This window comes from Hakea prostrata, chromosome 7, assembly GCF_041222555.1.
Source record: "Hakea prostrata isolate BN-2017 chromosome 7, UWA_Hpros_2, whole genome shotgun sequence".
In the NCBI taxonomy this organism is placed as follows: Eukaryota; Viridiplantae; Streptophyta; class Magnoliopsida; order Proteales; family Proteaceae; genus Hakea; species Hakea prostrata.
Genome location: NC_142606.1, coordinates 55437270 through 55456750, shown reverse-complemented (window position 1 = coordinate 55456750; position 19481 = coordinate 55437270). Strand labels below are relative to the sequence as shown.

At 38.3% G+C, this 19481-nt stretch overlaps 1 protein-coding gene across 3 annotated transcripts; it reads left to right on the top strand.

The window, feature by feature from the left end:
• The first annotated feature begins 229 nt into the window (after positions 1 to 229).
• Positions 230 to 17033, top strand: LOC149011420 (uncharacterized). 3 transcript variants are annotated; one of them, XM_089161586.1, is made up of 7 exons: positions 230 to 423; positions 4741 to 4944; positions 5072 to 5210; positions 5293 to 5421; positions 5502 to 5592; positions 14563 to 14724; positions 15867 to 17033. In XM_089161586.1, exons 2-6 carry the CDS (start codon positions 4856 to 4858, stop codon positions 14721 to 14723), a joined length of 609 nt encoding a protein of 202 aa, XP_089017712.1. In that variant the 5' UTR covers positions 230 to 423; positions 4741 to 4855; the 3' UTR covers position 14724; positions 15867 to 17033. The 3 variants fall into 3 exon arrangements, with proteins under 3 accessions (XP_089017712.1, XP_089017710.1, XP_089017711.1); XM_089161584.1 differs by having other exon boundaries at positions 15843 to 17033; XM_089161585.1 differs by having other exon boundaries at positions 15806 to 17033.
• The last annotated feature ends 2448 nt before the right edge of the window (positions 17034 to 19481 follow it).

The following is a 19481-nucleotide window of genomic DNA, read 5'->3' as shown; positions in this document are numbered from 1 at the left end:
TAAATATAATTTTGCTTTTTACCTTAAATGATATCAAGTTTATGAATTTTCAAAATTAGCCCCTGCATTTCCGACTTTAAACTGAAATTTGTTCGCTGGAGGCGAGTGTTTCTTTAGATCCGACGGTCAGAATTGAAATCTACGGGGTATGAGAATAAATATGATTTTTTTATATTACCATTTGCTTTATAAATTTTGTAGATTTACATTTCAAACCCAGATGTGAAAATCGAAGTCGTCCCTCGCGTGAGAAAAAAACCCAGATATGAAAATCGATCAGTATCTCTTCTTGTTCTTCGATTACTCTCCTGCGATCTTCTTCCGTTCCAATAGATCAAATCAGCAGGTCTATGCTCACGATCCATCACCACCGATCTCATCAGCGATTTGCTCTAAGTTCCGACAAGCCCATCGTTGATTCAGGTATGCTGCATTCAGTTAGGAAAAACTAAGAAGGGAAAATGCTTTTTCTATGCCTGCGATTATGATTATTATTTTCTTACTTGTTCTTCTTTTGCTCAGAATACATTCTGGTCTATTCTAGAAACTTAGAGAATAACAAACAAGTTTTGTCTAACTCAATTTTCAAATGGAAATCAGGGTAAAATAAGTGCAGTGTTTTTAATTTCCAATTGAAGATTCAAATTAGTTAATCAAAATTATTTGATGCGATGCCAATTCTAACGTATTTTGTATCATCATTAGTGATGCTTAACATGTGGGATGAAAGAACAATGAACCATGTGTGGGTACCCCAAACTGAAGAAGATGATCTTCATCTGAACCCCACACCTTGTCTTCTTAAAACACCCCAAACCCGGAGTGGAAAAAATTAAAGTTTTTGGACGACATTCAATCAATAGAAGTCACTTCAGTTTGGTAAAAGAATATCCCAGGACCATCATCACTCAACCAAGCCAACTTTAGAGGACCTGCTGCACCTTCTTCAACAGAAAAACAGTGTGTTCTGGTTGAAGTCAGTGTTGAGATAACCTCGGCAAACACAATTTATTTGGAATTTGGGGAACTTTTTTGATGGAATCTTCGTGTAGGAACTCAAAGCTGCTTTGGGGATGCAGGCTTTACTCTCTGATGGGAATTCCATACTGTTAACGTGGTGTGTCTGCCCTGGGACCAAAATTAATCTTGCACTTTGGGTGTCATTGTTGTTTATGGCCAGGAAAATATGAGGGAAAAGTTGAAATGTTGGGAGGGCCAAAAGGCTGAATAGGGGTTAAAGGCCACAAATTTTATACTAATATGTACTTCCAAATTGGGCAAATGACTTTTGTTTTGGGGAGGACAAGGGATCATCATTGGTTGTGTACAAAAATTCCAAGTCTTAAATTGCAACCCTTTACAAGCTTCCATTAGAGAAAGAGAGAGAAAAGATAAATAAATAAATACCAAGCATTGATTAAGGTTTCAGGTCCCCAGTGCCTCCTGTTTGAGACCAAAGGAATGACTGTGGGATTTATGGTTATAGACAAAATCTCTCTTTTCTTTCTTATGGTTGTTGAATTTCAAGCAAATTTAGCCTTTGTGTTATAATTCTTTTGGGGGGTCTCAAGTTAAAAACAGTATCTCTAAATGGTTTGGTTTATGTTTTTATTATCTTTGTTAAAATTAAGTTCATTGTAGAGACTTACATGGACTGTTTTATTTTAGTTTTTAGCTGGAGATCCCAATTTTGGTTTGGCATTATACTCTTTTAATGGATTTGTTAATTTACTGGGTTCCATTTTTTGTTGATATGTTAGAACTTAAAAGCAATACACATTAGTACTTATTCTCTATGAATATGAATTGTGAATCTCTATGACTAGCATAGGGTTATCATTGATATGTGTTCTTACCCATATGGGAAGAAGAACAGAACTATAGAAAATCTTGATAATGGAGATATTCTGCAGGTGAAGTAATACTCAATATTTTGTGAATTTGTTGTTTATATGTAGATAACCACTGAGTGATACTTTTTCTGCTGTTGTGGAATACATAATTGTTTATCATCACAAACTTAATTAATTAGTGAAATGAACCATCAAAACATCTGCATGATAAAGAGATGCAAATGTTTTAGTATACCATAACACCACATATTCCAATGGGACTTTGAAATTAGACTTAATCAGGCCTAAACATTCAGGATTTGTTGCCTTTATCTGAATTTATTGCGACCAAATAGAGTATTGTAACTTGCAGTAGTTGGGGGGGGGGGACATTACCTAAGTGTCTTCAAAGCAAATGGGAAAAAATGTAATCAAAGACAGAATCAAGCATGATTCAGTTGTATGAAGCAAAACTTGTCCTCGAAATGGAAGACAAAACAGAATGAGCTAACTGAAATCAGCAAATAGGTCATCAGAAGTCGTGCATTAAAGTCTGCATAGTGCATACTCATACTTTTGGGTGATGATTGTGAAGGGTCTTATATGAGATTGAAGAACGAATTTCAAAAGCATTAAGCAAGTAAACATAATCGAACTAACCGAGTGGAGCAGGACCCAAATCGTGCTTGCACCAAGTGCTGCTGACGACCCCAAGATGGAACCCATCATAGCCGAAGAAGGAGGCTCACCTTGTCTATTGCAAATCTATGGTTAGGGTTGCAGTCAAAGTTTTCCCCAAATCTGTTGTGTAAAATTAAAACAGGTTATGCGATTTTACAGATAAGTTGAAGGGGTTGAAGTTGTAAAATTAAAAACTTCTATGTATATGATGCAAATTTATGAAACTATTCTCCTGTCCAATTGTTAGATTAACCAATGACACATGTCAACATTTGAGGGTTGCAGAGACAACCTCTGCATGGCTGCAAATGAAAAATCCCTTTCACCCTTTTACACTTTTGATGTAACCTAGATTCTAGGGTTTTGAGATTTGACATAAAACCCTAAAATTTAGTCGCTCTAGGATACTCTCCTTGTGAACCAGCAAAGAAAAACTAATATAGGAATGGTTAGAGGGTAATATGTGCTCAACCTTCCTCGATGGGATAGTTATGGGAGGGCAGGGAATTAACATCGGTGGTTTAGGGTAAGATAGGTTTTTAACAATTGAACACAATAGGATGGAATTGGGGAATGATTGGTGAAGGTTTGGTTAATAAAATCTAGATGTGTTGGGTTAATTAAGAAAGAAAGAGATTTTGGAAAATTAGGTAAAATTAAGGTTTTAACAAACCTAGGATGGGATGGTTTTGGTAAAGAAATTTGGAGAAATTTAGCTGAGCTAAGATTTGGATGGGTTAGCGAAAATCGTATCTTGGTTATGGATGAGTTAGGTGAAGTGGTGAAAGGTTCTTGGGAGGGTTGTAGGGTCTTGCAGCAAGGGGTGAAAGGTTCTTGGTTGAATCTTGATCATTCTTCCTTCTTTTCTTTGTTCTTTCTTCCTTTCTTTTATTTATTTTCTTTCTTTCTTCTTTCTTCCTTTCTTTCTTCTTTCTTCCTTTCTTTCTTTATTCTTTATTGGGTTCTTAAACTGCCAGAGGTTCAAGAAAAGGAAAAAGAATAAGGAAAGAAGAGGGGGATGGGATGAAGTGGGAAGAGGATGCTAGGGTTTCAGTTGGGAGGGCTGCTTTTGCTGCTGCTAGCTATGGGGAGGGATTTCAGGCCTTGCACTAGGGTTTGGGAGGGGAGTAGGGAAGATTTGGGGGTTGGGGTTCTACTTACTTGGCTGGGTTTGAAGTATCTCTTGATGGTTGCTGGAATTTGATTGTAAGTAGGCTGCAATGAGCTTGGAGAAGATGATAAGTGGCAAAATTACACAAAAGCACGCTTCCCTCAACCTGGGTTGGGGGCCTTCATCCCACAACTCCAATTTTGATTTTCAATTCAATATCCAAGCTGCTTTGTTACATGAGGGCTGGCTTTATTTATAGCCACAACTAAAGAAATCAAAAAGGACTCTAACTTGGGAAACCAATTAAAACGTAACTGGCTAACCACTGTTGACTCAACTTCTACTTGACAAAGACTTTGACTCACAAGAAAACTCAATATCTAACACTAGAGGACTCCAGTCCAAATTCTAAGAGTAAATATGGAGTCCCAAATGTAAGGATGTTAAAATGTACTCAACTTGCAGGAGCCCTACATCTCTGGGAATCTCACCTAGGGTAGAACTCTTAAATAAATGGGAAAATACTAATTAGAAAAAATAATTTAAAATTATATCCAAGGTCCGGACAACATCCTATACCCAATGGGGCCCAGTCCTAGGACACATGAAATTTTCAAAATTTCCAAAATACCCCTGGTGTTGGCCGAATTTCTCTGGGTTGCTAATGGGGCCATCAGACACTAGCAAGCCCTTTGGGCCAGTTTTCGCTGGGTTTTGGGTGGTTGGGTGGGGAGGCAGCCTGCTTACATCACTTTTTCATGTTGCTGTCTGGTCTACCATTACAGAATTTTGTTCGCACCTTTGCAGATATTGTCTGTGCAACGCTGGGAGGGTGCCACATGTTTCTTGACAGTCCAATGGCCAGAATCAGGATTGGGGGAGGGGGGGGGGGTATGAGCATAAATATGAGTTTTATTTTACATTTTTGTTTCTAAGTTTTCTAAATTTACATTAGAAAACCTGTTCTGGAAATCATTCAGTCATCCCTGTAGAGATTGTCCACATTGCCCTCAATTAGCACCCATATTTTGGTGAAAGTAAATTCTCTTCTTTTTTAGGGTTTTCTTGCATAAACAAAATTTCAGAACTAAAATTGGAGACATTCGTATTGTGCAGAGAGTGATACACAGAGCATGTAGTTGATTGAGATGCAAGATGTTATCAATGAGCTGGGTTTATGACAGCAAGACAGGCTAGAGAGTTGTTTTTCTGAACTCCTTCACCTTCTACAATGGCTTGTGCTTTCATTTTTAGTGTGATCTTCCTGCTTCACTTTCTCTGTTCCATTGCCAATTGTGTACCTACCATTGTCGACAGAAGGTTAGTATTCTTGAATCCAGCATTCTACATCTTCACATCACCTTGGAATTTTAATTCTCCAATGGTGGCTCTCTTTAATTTATATAGTTAAAAACTGAAAAGAATCCTTTTCCTTATGATTTCGTAGGATAGAAAGCAAAACTTTGTTTGTTGGGAAAGAACTACAGCAGGAAACATTACCCTTACAAATGGGTTCACGCCTTTACCTTTTAAGTGGGCTCAAACCATCCAGCTGGTACGAAGTGAAGATATCATATCCAGCTTCTGTATGTATATAATTTTATTTTCCATTTTTTTCATCTCTTTGATGCTCATTTTGAAACTTTACCCTAATTTAATGAATTACAGATACCTGCAAGCTTCTCTATTCAACTGAAGAGAGGGCAGTCTGATGATGAGTTCAAATTGAACAGGAGACTACTCAATACTGAGAAACTGATTTTTAAGGCTGAGTCTCTTGACTTGGATACTTATAAGGTTTGATTAATGTATGTTATGTGTTGAGATGAATTTGCTTTCCGTGTTATCAGAAGCTTTTGATACTGATTAATGTTCAGGCTGGAATGTATGTCCTTGTAACCGTGGAGTCTGCTGGGATTGTAGCTTTGCCACATGCACAAGAGAGACAATTTGCCATTTTTAATATTGGTAAGAATGTCTTATTTCAATGTTATCTGCATATATCTTACGCTCACGTTGACTTCAGTACTAACACCACTGGGCAAGGAGTGCTTCCCGTTAATCCCACCAGTGTTTTTCAAATGTTTGCCATATAAATTCATAGCAGTTTATTTAAACAAACTTATTTGTGATTACTCAACAAAGTGCTATGATAGATGCATTTATGCTTCCCTTCAACCCCACATACCCTTGTTATTGGATGCAATTGGTCAAGAGCCGGGTTTAAGTTCCACCATCTGGTCTTTGTGCTGTGATTGGTCCTTCCACCCACTTGAGCTGCTAAAGGTTAGAAGGTCATCACTAGCCCACATCTCCTGAAGGGCATTTTTAACCTATGCAAGTCAACCCATGTATTTTCATTGTATAGGTCTTGTTGTAGCTGAATCATTCTTGAGGATTTTTTTTATTGGCCTCCAAATTCTGTAGTTTTGCATCTTACGTGGTCATCATCAGAGTTTAAAGTAGGTATAATCAACTGATTTGACTTGTATAGTGATATTACCATACTCGTATCTAATTATATTCATTGGATTTGGATAATATCTTATAGGATTTTGGACGCATTTGAACAGTATCCTGGTACTAGTTTATTTTAATACAGGCTCTCCTAAATGGATATGAAAGTGGATCGAATATGAATCTTTTGACTATCTATTGGTAGTTTTATTGCTATATTGATGAGGGTTTGATCAGATCCACTGTCCTACTTTTCTTTGAAGTCAACACAGGGTCAATAGATATAGGTGCTGGGCTTTGTTTAATACGCTTGTGTGGTAATAGCCTACTCTATGGCCCAGAAGTTTAGCATCTAGATCAAGTATGAAACTAGATTAGAGTTTTTCTTTCTTTTATTTTTTTATTTTTGGGTGAATAATAGTTTATCAGTTTAATTGGCCTAATTCTGTAAATTCTGCCCAACTTGAGTTTTAAGGGTAGAATAATCTTTTCCTAATGCTTTATAGAGGATTCTGAAAGTCGAAGTCAGTCAGTTTTTTCTCTCCTAGTTTAAATCAGCTTCTAAGTCCTAGTTTCAGTAGGAATTCGTATTTAAGGCTATAAATAACCCCCATCAAGTAGATTAGGGATGAGATTTGAATATTGAATGAAAGTAAGCTTCCTGTCAAGCACTTTGGGTGTTTGTTTTGGTTATGACAATTAGTTTGATGATCCAAGCATTAGGATTTCTGGTTCTGTCAATTAGTTTGAAGATCTGAACCCTAGGAAGGTTCTAGGTGAAGTCGAGCCTAGACAACTGCAATTGGTTGAACATCAAAGTTCAACCTTCATTATCCATCTGAGTATTCCATCCTCAAGGCTCCATCCAAGTATTTAGGAGCCTATACTCCATTCTGCTTTCCCATTACATTTTTTCTCCCTTGAATTTTCTTGAATTTTTGGAGTTCCCAAGACACAAAGTTCAAGATCAGATCTCATACCAATCTGACCTTTAGGTCTATCCCACACTTTAGGCACATCATCTCCACAACCATAGTCTCAGTTTGACCCCATTATAACCGTCTGATTTCAAGACAAATATTTTCTTGAATTATTATTTGATTCTCCTGCACAAGTATTCAATTAGTTTTGAACAGATTTGGATTCTTCTAAACAAATATGAACTCAAACTTGTAATTGGGTTTCTGTTATCCATTTAATCCCTAGATTTAATTATGTGTATGTATTATACTATATTGGCTGGTGTATCAGTATACATGGTGTTGTAATGTGAGGAATTGCTCCTCTAAAAATAAGTTATTTACAAGACCCCAATAGGGTATTTATAGTTACAACCTAGTTAAGTCCTATACTAAGTAGGAAAAGGAAATATAAAAATAAAACTCTAGGCTTATGAGGAAACATAATCCTATTCTAATTAGGAAACCTCAGTCCATGTTTTCAACACTCCCCCTCAAGTTTGAGCATAGATATTTATCATGCCTAATTTGCTCATAATGTAATTGAATATCTTCGTGCTCAAGCTCTTTGTGAGCAGATCAGCCTGTTGCTCGTTTGAAGTAACAAAGGTGATATGGATCAGCCCAGCCTTAAGCTTCTCTTTGATGAAATGTCTGTCAATCTCCACATGCTTAGTCCTATCATGCTGTACTGGGTTATGAGCTATGCTGATTGCTGACTTACTATCTGAGTATAACTGTATAAGAACTTCCAAATCTGTCCCAACCTCTTGAAGTAGCCCTTTAGACCATAGTACCTCACAAATGCCTTGAGCAATCGCCCTAAACTCGGCATCGGCACTGGACCGCGCAACTACAGCTTGTTTCTTGCTTCTCCAAGTCACAAGGTTACCTCCCACATATACACAATACCCAGAGGTAGACCTCTTATCATCTGGACATCCTGCCCAATCTGCATCTGTATATGCCTCAATCTTCAAATGTCCATGAGCTGAAATTAAAATTCCTTTTCCTGGAGTAGTCTTCAAGTATCTCAAGATCCGATATACTGGCTAACAAGACTAACTGCAAATGTGATGTCAGGTCTAGTGTGAGATAGATAGATCAACTTTCCCATTAATTTTTTATACCTTATCTTGTCAACTGGTTCTCCTTCCTTTGCATTCAAGTGTAGGTTAGGCTCAATAGGAGTTTCACCAGGCTTACATCCTAGCATTCCAGTTTCCTCAAGAAGATCCAATGTATACTTCCTTTGGGATAGAGATACACCACTAGTAGAATATGCCAACTCTAAAGCTAGCAAATATCTTAGTTTTCCCATATCTTTGATCTCAAATTCAGTTCCCAAAAAAGTCTTTAATGCTGAAATCTCATTCTCACTACTGCTTGTGATCACAATATCATCCACATATACTAAAAGTATAGTAGTGTGGCAACCATCTCTTTTAATAAACAAAGTGTGGTCTGCATTGTTCTGCTTATAGCCATTAGATATCATTGCCTTATGGAACCTTCCAAACCACGCTCTTGGAGATTGCTTTAGCCCATATACAGCGCTCTTTAACTTGCACACTTTCCTATAAGCCTCTGTAGTAAAATACCCGGGTGGTATATCCATATATACCTCTTCTTGGAGTTCTCCATGCAAAAATGCATTCTTCACATCTAATTGTTGTAAACTCCACCCTTTATTAATTGCACATGAAATAATAGTAGGAACTATGTTCATCTTGGCAACAGGGGCAAATGTCTCCTGGTAGTCAACGCCATAAGTCTGAGTGAAACCCTTGGCCAACAATTTTGCCTTGTACCTTTCAATAGTCCCATCTACTTTGTACTTGATCACAAACACCCATTTGTACCCAACAGTCTGCTTTCCTATGGGCAAAGTCACCAAGTCCCACATTTTGTTTTTTTCCAGAGCTTGCATTTCCTCATCCATAGCTTCTTTCCAGTTTGAGTGAGATAATGCCTCCTGCCAAGTGTTAGGAATAGAAGTAGAGGACAAAGAGGAAATAAAACTTTGAAATTCTGGAGATAGAGACTGATATGGAACATAATTGAAAATAGGATGTTTGGTGCAAGTTCAAGGCTGCTTTCTTAATGCAATTGGTAAGTCTAAAGTAGGATTAGAAGAAGGTTCAAAGACAGACTCACCGGGAGGAACGGATTGTTCAGGGCCAAGAACCAAAGCTTTTGACTGGTTTGGTTCAGAAGGGGTCACTTGTTGTTTCTTTTTATAGGTCTTCAGAGGTCTAGTCTCCCCCTGTATATCATCCACCAGCTATTCCTCTCCGGTCATTCCATCTTCCAAAGGAGGATCATCTGTAGGAATCTCAGGAGAAGTATTGAAAGGAGGAATAAACATTGGAACCTCTTCACTAAAACTCTCCCCCTAAAGAGGTGTAGGGAAAAAAAGGGAATTTGTTCCTGGAACACAACATTCATAGAGACGAAAAAACGACGAGAACTAGGATGATAACACTTATACCCCTTCTGTGTAGGAGGATAACCTAAGAAAATGCATTTTAACCCACGAGGATCTAACTTTCCATGAACATGGTGGTTCCGGACAAAGGCAACACATCCAAAAACCTTAGGTGAGACTGTAAAGACTGCTGTACCTAAAAGAACCTCAAGGGGACATCGTTGGTCTAAGACTCGGGAAGGCATTCGGTTAATTAGATATTTTGTAGTAAGAACGGCTTCACCCCAAAATCGAAGAGGCACATGCATAGAAAACATGATGGAACGTGCTACCTCAAGTAGATGTCTATTCTTGCATTCGGCAACCCCATTTTGAGGTGGAGTGTCGACGCAACTAGTTTGGTGTATGATGCCATGGCTTGCTAAGTAGGAAGGGAATGCGCCACCCAAGTACTCAGTTCCGTTATTCGTACGAAGGATTTTGACTGTCGCCCCAAACTGAGTCCTGATCATATTATGAAAATTTTGAAAGCAAGAGAAAACGTCACTTTTTTGGTGAAGTAAGTAAACCCATATGGTCTTAGTACAATAGTTGATAAAGGTAACAAACCATCTATGACCAGATACAGACACGGTTCGAGAAGGACCCCACACATAAGAGTGAATGGCTGAAAAATGAATTTTACTACGATTATCTGAAATAGGGTACACATGCCTGGGCTGTTTGGCCAAAATACATGCCTCAAAATAAAAATCATTTAAATTGCACCTTTTAATCAGATAAGGAAATAATTAGGACAAAAGAGGTAAAGGAACATGGCTAAGACGACTATGCCACTGTAATAAGGTAAAAAGTGCAGGAGAGGTGGAACTAGAGACCGTAGAAAGAGCTAATGAGGACCCATCCATTAAGTAGAGCCCCCTTTCTTGTCTACCACTGCTAATCGTTAGCCCTGTTTCCAGGTCCTGAAACAGACAATGAGAAGGAAAGAAAGTTATTTTGCAGTTCATATCACGAGTAAGGCTACTAATAGATAAAAGATTAGCCGAAAACTTAGGAACATGCATGACATTAGATAAGGTAAAAGAAGGCGAATAGATAATAGATCCTTTCCCAAGAGATAGGGAGAGAGACCCATCAGCCGTTCGAACATCTTGAGCAATAGGGACAGATGAATAAGGATGAAACAAAGTAGATGAGCCTGTCATATGGTCGGTTGCCCCAGAGTCGATTACCCAGGAGGGATAAGTCAAATTGACATTGTGACAACCAAAAATACCTGTGGGGATTTGTGGATCAACAGAGGGATCAATGACAGAGGCTATAATCGTGCTAAAAGTCTGTGCTGGAGAAGATAAGTCAAGTCTGGACATCAATTGGCGAAGGTATTGGAGCTCATCTGAGGAAAGAGGTGTTGGAATACTCAAGGTGTCAGAACTGGCTTGATTTGCAGATGTTTGATTGCTGCCCTTGATTCCATTTCTACCTCCTCCACGGGAATTTGTTGGACGTTCATGCAACTTCCAACACTTGTCCTTTGTATGACGCTCTTTTCCACAATACTCGCACTTTACTAGGAGGACAAAAATTATCAGAACTAGATTTATTATTGCCATAACCAGCCACCAATGCAGATCTATCAGATGTTTGAGTGTGTATCATAGCTGTCCTTCGACTGTTCTCGGTATCTACCATGGCATAGGCTTGAGCTAAAGAAGGGAAAGTCTCTCTCGAAATGATCTGTGCACGAATTTGATCAAATTCTATATTCAATCCTGCCAAAAAATCATAAACTCTTTGCTTATCTTCCCATTGTTGATAGAAGATAGCATCTTCAGCATTTGTAAACTTCCCATAGAAATCTAAAGTCTGGTAATATCCCCGAGGAGTGTTATAGTACTGAGAAAGAGGAAGGTCCTTCTGCTGTAACTGATTGATTTTCCGTCTAATTTCAAAGCACTGTGCATCATTGCCAACTTTGGAGTATGTATCTTTAGTAACTTTCCAAATAGTTGCCACATCAGGAAGGAGGAGATAACTCTCTGCTATGCTAGATTCGATGGAGTTGATGAGAAAACCCATGACTAAGCATTCATTTGTATATCACTTGGAAAGTTGCAGACTAGGTGTGGAAGGTTTTGTAGAAGTCCCATCAAGATGACTAGTAAGATCACAAGCACCAACAGCTTAGGGAAACTGAATGAGACCATCTAAGATAATTTGTCCCATTAAGTTTCACAGTGGTTATCTGAAGCAGAGAAAACTCATGATCCTTATGAATGAAAGACATGGGAGACTCTTTAGATGTACCAGATAAAGGAGATATGGGATCAGCCATAATTGCAAGGAGAAATTAAAAAAGTCCCCGAACTTTTTCAAAATTTACAAAAAAGTCCCCTAAAATTGTTGCAAATTGCAAAAAAATCCCTAAACTTTTTCAGAAATACGAAAAAGTCCCTGAAATATTTTCAAAATTACTCCCACTAATTCACGTGAAAAGTATCTCTCAGGTTACCTCCAATTGGTATATTGTTGAATCAAAGTACACCAGGAAATTTCCAGGAAAGACCGGAGGGACACAACCGGTCCGCTTAAATACCAGACTCCTTAGACAAAATTTTCCTAGATATGCACTTAATCACCCAATATACAGTTCAGGATACCCGAAAAGAAAACAAACACGTGAATAGCGACTTCAAAATTTTTTACAGCACCTCTGTAAGATGAAAACAAAACCTTGCTCTAATACCATGTTGTAATGTGAGGAATTGTTCCTCTGAAAATAAGTTATTCACAAGACCCTAATAGGGTATTTATAGTTACAACCTAGTTAAGTCCTATACTAAGTAGGAAAAGGAAATATATAAATAAAACTCTAGACTTATGAGGAAACATAATCATATTCTAATTAGGAAACCTTAGTCCATGTTTTCAACACAGGGATACCAAGACTATTTTTTTTTCCACAAAAAACCATTTGTATTGCCCAATATGGGACAATGTGGTGAAGGTACACTAGGTGTACTCACTTTAAACCTGCAAAATGTAACAGTGAATGAGATACAAAACTTAGAGAGACGGAAAGCAACCTATTCTCTCCCTTCATTGTTAGTTGGAGGAAAGTATTTTTCTTCTCCCCCCCCCCCTCCTTTCTCGATGTAAACTAAATCCAGGAAAAGCAAGTGAGGGTCCGAGGGGTTTACCAGCACTCTGTGTCCCTACCAGCAACCCCAGTTATTTCTTCCAAGTATAGGGGCATTTTGATTGTTTTGTCAATTTCGTTGTGTCCTAGTTCTGGGTCTTATTAAGTCCAGTTTGTTATTTGGACTAGATCTATTTTATTTTCTCATCTGGATCAGTATTTTGTAAATTATTGCAGAGTCCTGGTCTAGGTGTGATTCCTGGATGTGTAGGGATCCCCTAATTTGACTCCACTTTGATTCTATTTTTTAGTAGCAGTCTATCTACTCAAATTTGGATTGGAATCCTCTAGGGTAAGTTATGAAGGTTCCTTGTGCAAGTTAAAGTCTTAGTCAACCAGTATCTAGAGTTAGAATTGGTTAACCAGTTAGAGTTCTAATTAGTTTTTCTACTTTAGAGTCCTTTATGGTTTCTTTTTAGAGGCTATAATTAAAGCCTGCATTCTTTGTTATGAAACAAGTTGAGTTTAATAGAAAATTGAGAGTTTGGGGACAAATAAAGTCGTGGGCTTCCTTCCCTGTGAGTGCCACGGAGGATTTGAGAGTGTACCTTCTTCAAGTGTAGCCAATGTTCTTCAATTCCAGCAGTCCTATTCCATCTTCAAGTATTAAACAACACCCTAACCCCATTCCTAGCCTTCCCTCTTTTTCCCTCATGTGTTGCACCCTTTTTTATTTTCATGAATTTCTTGAATTTTCTGAAGACCCACATTTCACAATCTGACCGTTAATATGTCCTAAACTTTAGGAGCTTCATCCCATTAGTGAGTAGTGACCTTAGATCCCAATTTGACCCCATTATGACCAAATTTCAAAACATAATTATTTTCTTGAGATTTGGTACTTACCAAGACCCTGAAAACAAGATCTGTCATATCTTTTAAGTTAGCCATCCAAACCAAACCCCTCCCCCCCCCCCCCCCCCCCCCAAAAAAAAAAAAAAAAGAAAAAAGAAAAAAGAAAAAAATAATAATAATAATAAAATAATTGGAGATTCATATTGCCATATTATTGCCTACATTCCCTCCAGGTTTCAACCCATTCTGGCACCTTTAGACCTCAATTTCCTATCTCAAGGGATTTCCCCTTGGATGAGTTATGTATTCTTAGGATACTAACCATTTGATCATTAACCTAACCTTCACAAGACATATCACGAAGGAACTCCGTATCCCCTAAATCCCCAAAACCCTAGCTGAACCTAACCCTAGAACCCCACAATTTAAACATTCCCTTTGACTGAAGGCTATGCTAAACCTTAATTGACTGCTGATTCTAATGAAGAGGATGCTGAAGAGAACCTAAATCTAGGGCAACATCATTACAATGTAAACCCTAGAATTTTGGTTTCATCAGCCCCCCCCCCTTCGTTTGAAATAAAAAGAAGGGTGTGTTGAGTGCATGAAGACTCACAGCTTCCAGGTTGAGGAAGGATCATACTGTAGACTAGAGTTGTTTTTTTTTCAATGTAAATGTGTCTTCAACAGACGAGACTTCAGTGCAATGGTAAGGTCGTTCCATTGTGACCTAGTGGTCATTGGTTTGACTAAGGATTAAGGAACAGTTTCACCATGAATTTCCCTTCGACCCCTCTAAATTCAAACATCAGACAGATGTGGGTTCTCCTCATCATATATTGAGCATGGCTTTGATTCTTCTTTTGATACAAAAATGTGCCTCGTTTATTGGAAAATGATAGCCATTCGAAGGTGCCTCAACATAGGTTCCCAGATGTAATCAAATTACAGTTTGTTTGAACATTTTTAAACTGGTCAGTTTCTGCATACCAATAACATTTATGTCTCTGCTTTTGCCTTCTGTCTTTCGTTTTGCTTGTTTCTTTTGTATCCTTTTAATGTCATGGGAGTATGCTAATCATTTGCTATCTTCACAGTTTGCGACGAATTATTACTTGGGATTCCTCACAAGGCTTGGTGGGTTGCAATCTTAGTGTTCCTATGTTTGGGATTGGCATTAATTATTCCAAACTTCCTACCAGAGCACCTACTGCTGAAGAGGCAAAGCTTAAAATCTTGTAAATCAAATTTGTTATAAGGTAACAAGAACTTGTTCCTGTTTCATTGTTTTCCCCTGTGAATTGATGGACAACAAATATTGCTTATCTGGATGAAATCCTTTGATGGACTCAGAAAAAGCAGAAACATGCTTTGATTTGTTAAGCTTTATTTGTAGAACATTAGATGCATTACTCAGTTGCATTGATGGACTCAAAAAAAGCAAAGTTTGCTCTGGTTTTAAGATTTATTTGGAAAATATTAAATGCTTTACTCAGTTGCATTGCTTAACATTTAGGTCAGGCAAGAACAAGGCCAGCTGTACTTAACACCACCCCTGCTTTTCTTTAATGCTTTTTACAATATACCCCTATCCCTGCTATTCTCTGTTGCCCATGCATTTTTATTAGGTTCTCTGACCAGACTTCAGTGTCAGTTTATGAATTTACTTGACCTTGGTGATCTCAACTTGTGTTGTCCTCTAGGACATTCTATTCTAATGTTCCCTCATGGTGCTGCCTGCTGTTAACTATGGCAGATAACTGAGTACTGGGTCCAGCTAGTTGCTTTTTCCATTGAACATATACCCTGGTATATGGGGGGACCTTCACCAGTCACCACCGTAGTTGTATGCTGTGGCTTCAACTTTTTGTGGAACACGGTTGAGAACTTCTGTTACCCATGTGAAAGAAATGCATGGTCATGATTGACCTCCATATACCTCTGAACAGTGAAGGTAGGAAGATCCTTTCACCATGGATGGATGGATTGGTGCACTTAGCAATTTATAGCTCCTACTTTTAGATATTTAGTGACTGTTTGTTTGGAAGTGAAAAATAGGGTAGGAAGAAAGTGTGGGTGAAGCTGATACTTTTGCATAGAGTACCACAAAACCTGATTGTTTGGTTACTTGGGGTTGCAAAGTATTCGACAATTTACCCATTAAAAACTAAATTTGTCAGATGAGGTGGCATGTCAATTTTTCCACCCTATTTGTCTTCAAAGTCCTTCCATTTTCATTAGGATTTAATGAGAGGAACAGCAATTTTGTGCAGCTGTGTCATGTAAAAATTGCTGTCTTCCACACCTCTCACTCATTGTCTTATTGATTGAACCTTCTAGTTTCATTGATGAATTTGTGTTTTCCAACCCAAATCAGTGGATGTCGTCAACATTGGACCAGTATCTCAAGTGCGGATTCGAACACTTTCAATGGGGACAACACTGAAAGCAAGCCAACATCAATGACGAGCAGAGAACAATGGATGAATTCAACATCATCAAACTGAAATCAAATTCAGATCTGGTGACCATGTGCAGCTGACAGCAGAGATTGTTCTAACCAACTTTTTTCCTTCACGGAAAATATTTGGAATCTTATGGTTTGCATAACAGGCTTCTATCCACAGCTCTTACCTGTATCCTGTTTACTCGTTTGCAGAGAGAAGAGCGCAGAAGATATGCTAAATTTATTTGGGTTATTTTGTGAGGAAGAATTTAGAAGAAAAGATGTATTGGGATATTACTTAAATTGAAGTGCAACACATTTATTTTTCTCATTAATTTTTCTCTTGTAAATATAGTCTCTTAGACTACCCTTTTCTTTTGTGGGTAAAAGGTTTCTTAGACCACCTGCTGCCTAGAAATAATTGTTCCTTTTATCCTATGGCCCTTTGGGAGTTAGGCTATCAGTTAGCATTTGCTTATCCTTATTGAAATCAGGACTTTGATTTCTGGACTCATGGTGCTTCCAGCCTAATGTTTCAGCCTATGCCTTTGTTATCTTGGGATGTTTGAGTTGTTTCTTTCATGCACCTTGTCTCGAGACCCTCAGTCACCCTGTTAATGAAGTGGTGTGTTTCAGTCTACTTCTCAGTCTTTTGAAGACCCTCTTCTTAGTCTGCATGGAGATCTTTGATCTTCCCTTTTTCGAATCTGAAAGGAACCGGCAGAGTTTGAATTGTTCTTGCTCTTTCAGTTGGGCATTTTGGTTGGTGACAGTAGATTTTTTCAGGTTCTCTGCAATCCCAGTGGGGTTTCTTCTCTTTCTTCTATATATATCCCTGGTGTTCGGGGAAGTATCCATCATCCCTTAAGAGTACCCCCCTTAGTACTTGTTTCTTGTGGGGGTTTGTGTCACTCAGTTTCAATTTCTTGTGGAGGTTGGGTTAATTGCTTTTCTAAACCAGCCCTTTCTTCTTCTGATTCTATTCCTTTTGACTAACAATGTAAATGATAACTGAAATCTATTCCTGAATTCGCATTCATATCCTTTTAGGATATTTGAATCCGTCCGATTACTATTAGGATGCGGATTACTTCCTGTTCACCCATTGAATTGAATTTGTAACCATATCTGCCTAGAAGCTGGGAGATGTTTGTAGTGATCTGAAAGGTACCAGGATTACTTCCTGTTCACCCATTGAATTGAATTTGTAACCATATCTGCCTAGAAGCTGGGAGATGTTTGTAGTGATCTGAAATGTACCATTATTGGATGGGTCCTTGAAGAAGTTCATATCAACATTATCTCATCTTCAACTCATAATCAATAGGGCTTGGAAGTCGAATACTCCATGAAAGTTGACCTTCTACACTTAGTAGATGGAGCTTCTAATCGATTCATTGTTAAGCTCACAAATGCCCAAGACATGAATGTTATTATTTTTTTTTTCCAGTTGTGGATTTATAAGAATCATCTTGTCCAAATGCAACCCTGGAACCACCCTATTCCACCCCACCTTGCCCCTTCTCAATAGCAATGATGTGGGTTCACATCTCTAATCTTCCCTAGATGTTACATAAAAAGGATATCCTCATGGATCCTCTTGGATTTTTTTTCAAAGGTGTGGGGGGATTGCTCCTGCTAAAAATATACTAGGCAAAAAATAGATATGCTTCATAGTTTCCTGTTAGTGGCCCATGTCCTTTGGTGTCAATATCCCAAGGTATCAAGAGGGTAATCCAGACAAGCCATTTCATAACATCAGACCACCTTTTGGGTGAGGAAAATGCAGATAACAACACCAAGGACTCACCTCAAGTTGAAGACATTGAGCTTACGGTTTTAGACTATCCTCTATCTGCAATCAAAAGCACTGAATTAACTATAGAGATACCTACTCCTACTTTTGCTCCTTCGGTTCACAACTTTGTATCAGCTAAAATTCCACCTAAATCAACTGGTCCTTCCTTCACTCCCCTCGCCCAGATGGGAACCTATGTCATGAATCAGCAAGGGTGCATAAGAGGCTCAGATGAAATGCACCAATACCTGTTTATACAAGTTGAGCTTTCCCATGTTGATCCGAAGGGCAAAGGAATAATGATTGGTTCTTCGTCTATATTCCCTCCTTTGTTGGCTTACAAGCATAAGCTTCAAATTAGAGAAATGGGAGAAGACCCTTGTAGTGATTGCTTGGAGAATGAATAGAAGAAATTCAAGTAGGATTTGGTGGATGCTGAGGTGGTGATGGCTGGCCGTATTCAGCCATCAGAAGCGCCATGAAAACATTAAGTTTGTATTGTCGCGGCTTACGCCGAACTGTGACAAGAAAAGAGCTCAAACTTCTTATCAAAAATCACAGCCCTAATTTGGTGTTTCTCTCAAAATTAAAGCCTTAGTCAGTGTGTTTGAGAACCTTGAGTAAACAATTGGGTATGTTGTTTAACTTTATTTCCTCCCCTTCTATAGGGAAGTTTGGTGGTGTTTGTCTTGAGTTGAAATCAGTCTGTTATGGTAGATTTGGTGTGGAAGAATGACTAGTGTACTCATGATTTGGTGTTTGTTTATATGAATGTCATCCCTTATGTGCTAAAACTTTAGTGCTTACCTTATCCAATTTGGCTGCTTTTATGGATTTGCCATGGGTGATTGGAGGAGATTGAAACTCCTACTCGACCTTTGATGATAAAAGAGGAGGTAGAGTTCATGGATGTCACTAATGGGGCCAATCTTGTTCTTAGATCATAAAGCACTACTTCTTAAAAACTAATGCAGCTAATAGGATGAAAAAAAGGCCCTCTCCGTTTTGAATCTTTCTGGAATCTCGAGACCACTTTCAAGGAACTAGTTGCTTCTCATTGGAAAATCTCAATCTTGGGCTCTCCTTCATTCAAACTCTCATCCAAATTATCAACTCTTAAGCAAACTCTGAAATTGTGGAGTAAGAGTGGTATAGGAAACTTAAAGGAGCAAGAGGATTTTTTTTGCAATGAATTACAGAACCAAGCAGACATTCCTCTCTCTTACATCGAAATTTGCAATGCGAGTTAAGGGAGAAAGAGAATACACAGAAATTACGGCTCAATCTGAATCAACAAGAGCACCTTTGGCCTCAAAAGGTTGAATTGAATTCCCAAGGGGACCACAATACCACCTTCTTCCATATGAGAGCTATGAAAAAGAAGAGCCTTTAATAAAATTAGGAGCATCAAGAGCGAAGGACTGACTTTTACAGAAGAACCACAAATTGCAGGAGTTTCCCTGAAACACTTTAAGAACATATATAAGATTTCTAATCCTCCTCACAATGAAGATTATTTCAATTTTGTCAGGAATAGAGTCACAAATGAGCACGAAGTCATGTTAATTCTCTCGTCTCAGAAGAAGGAATTTATAAAGCAATTTTCAGTGTTAAGGGAACCAAATCACCAGGTCCAAATCATAAAACCGGGAAAATATGTAGAAAAGATATCACTAACTATGTGCAAAATTTCTTCTCTTCGGATAGATTCAATACAAATTGGAATCAAACATTTCAATCAAGGTTGACTCTCCTACTATCGGGGACTACAA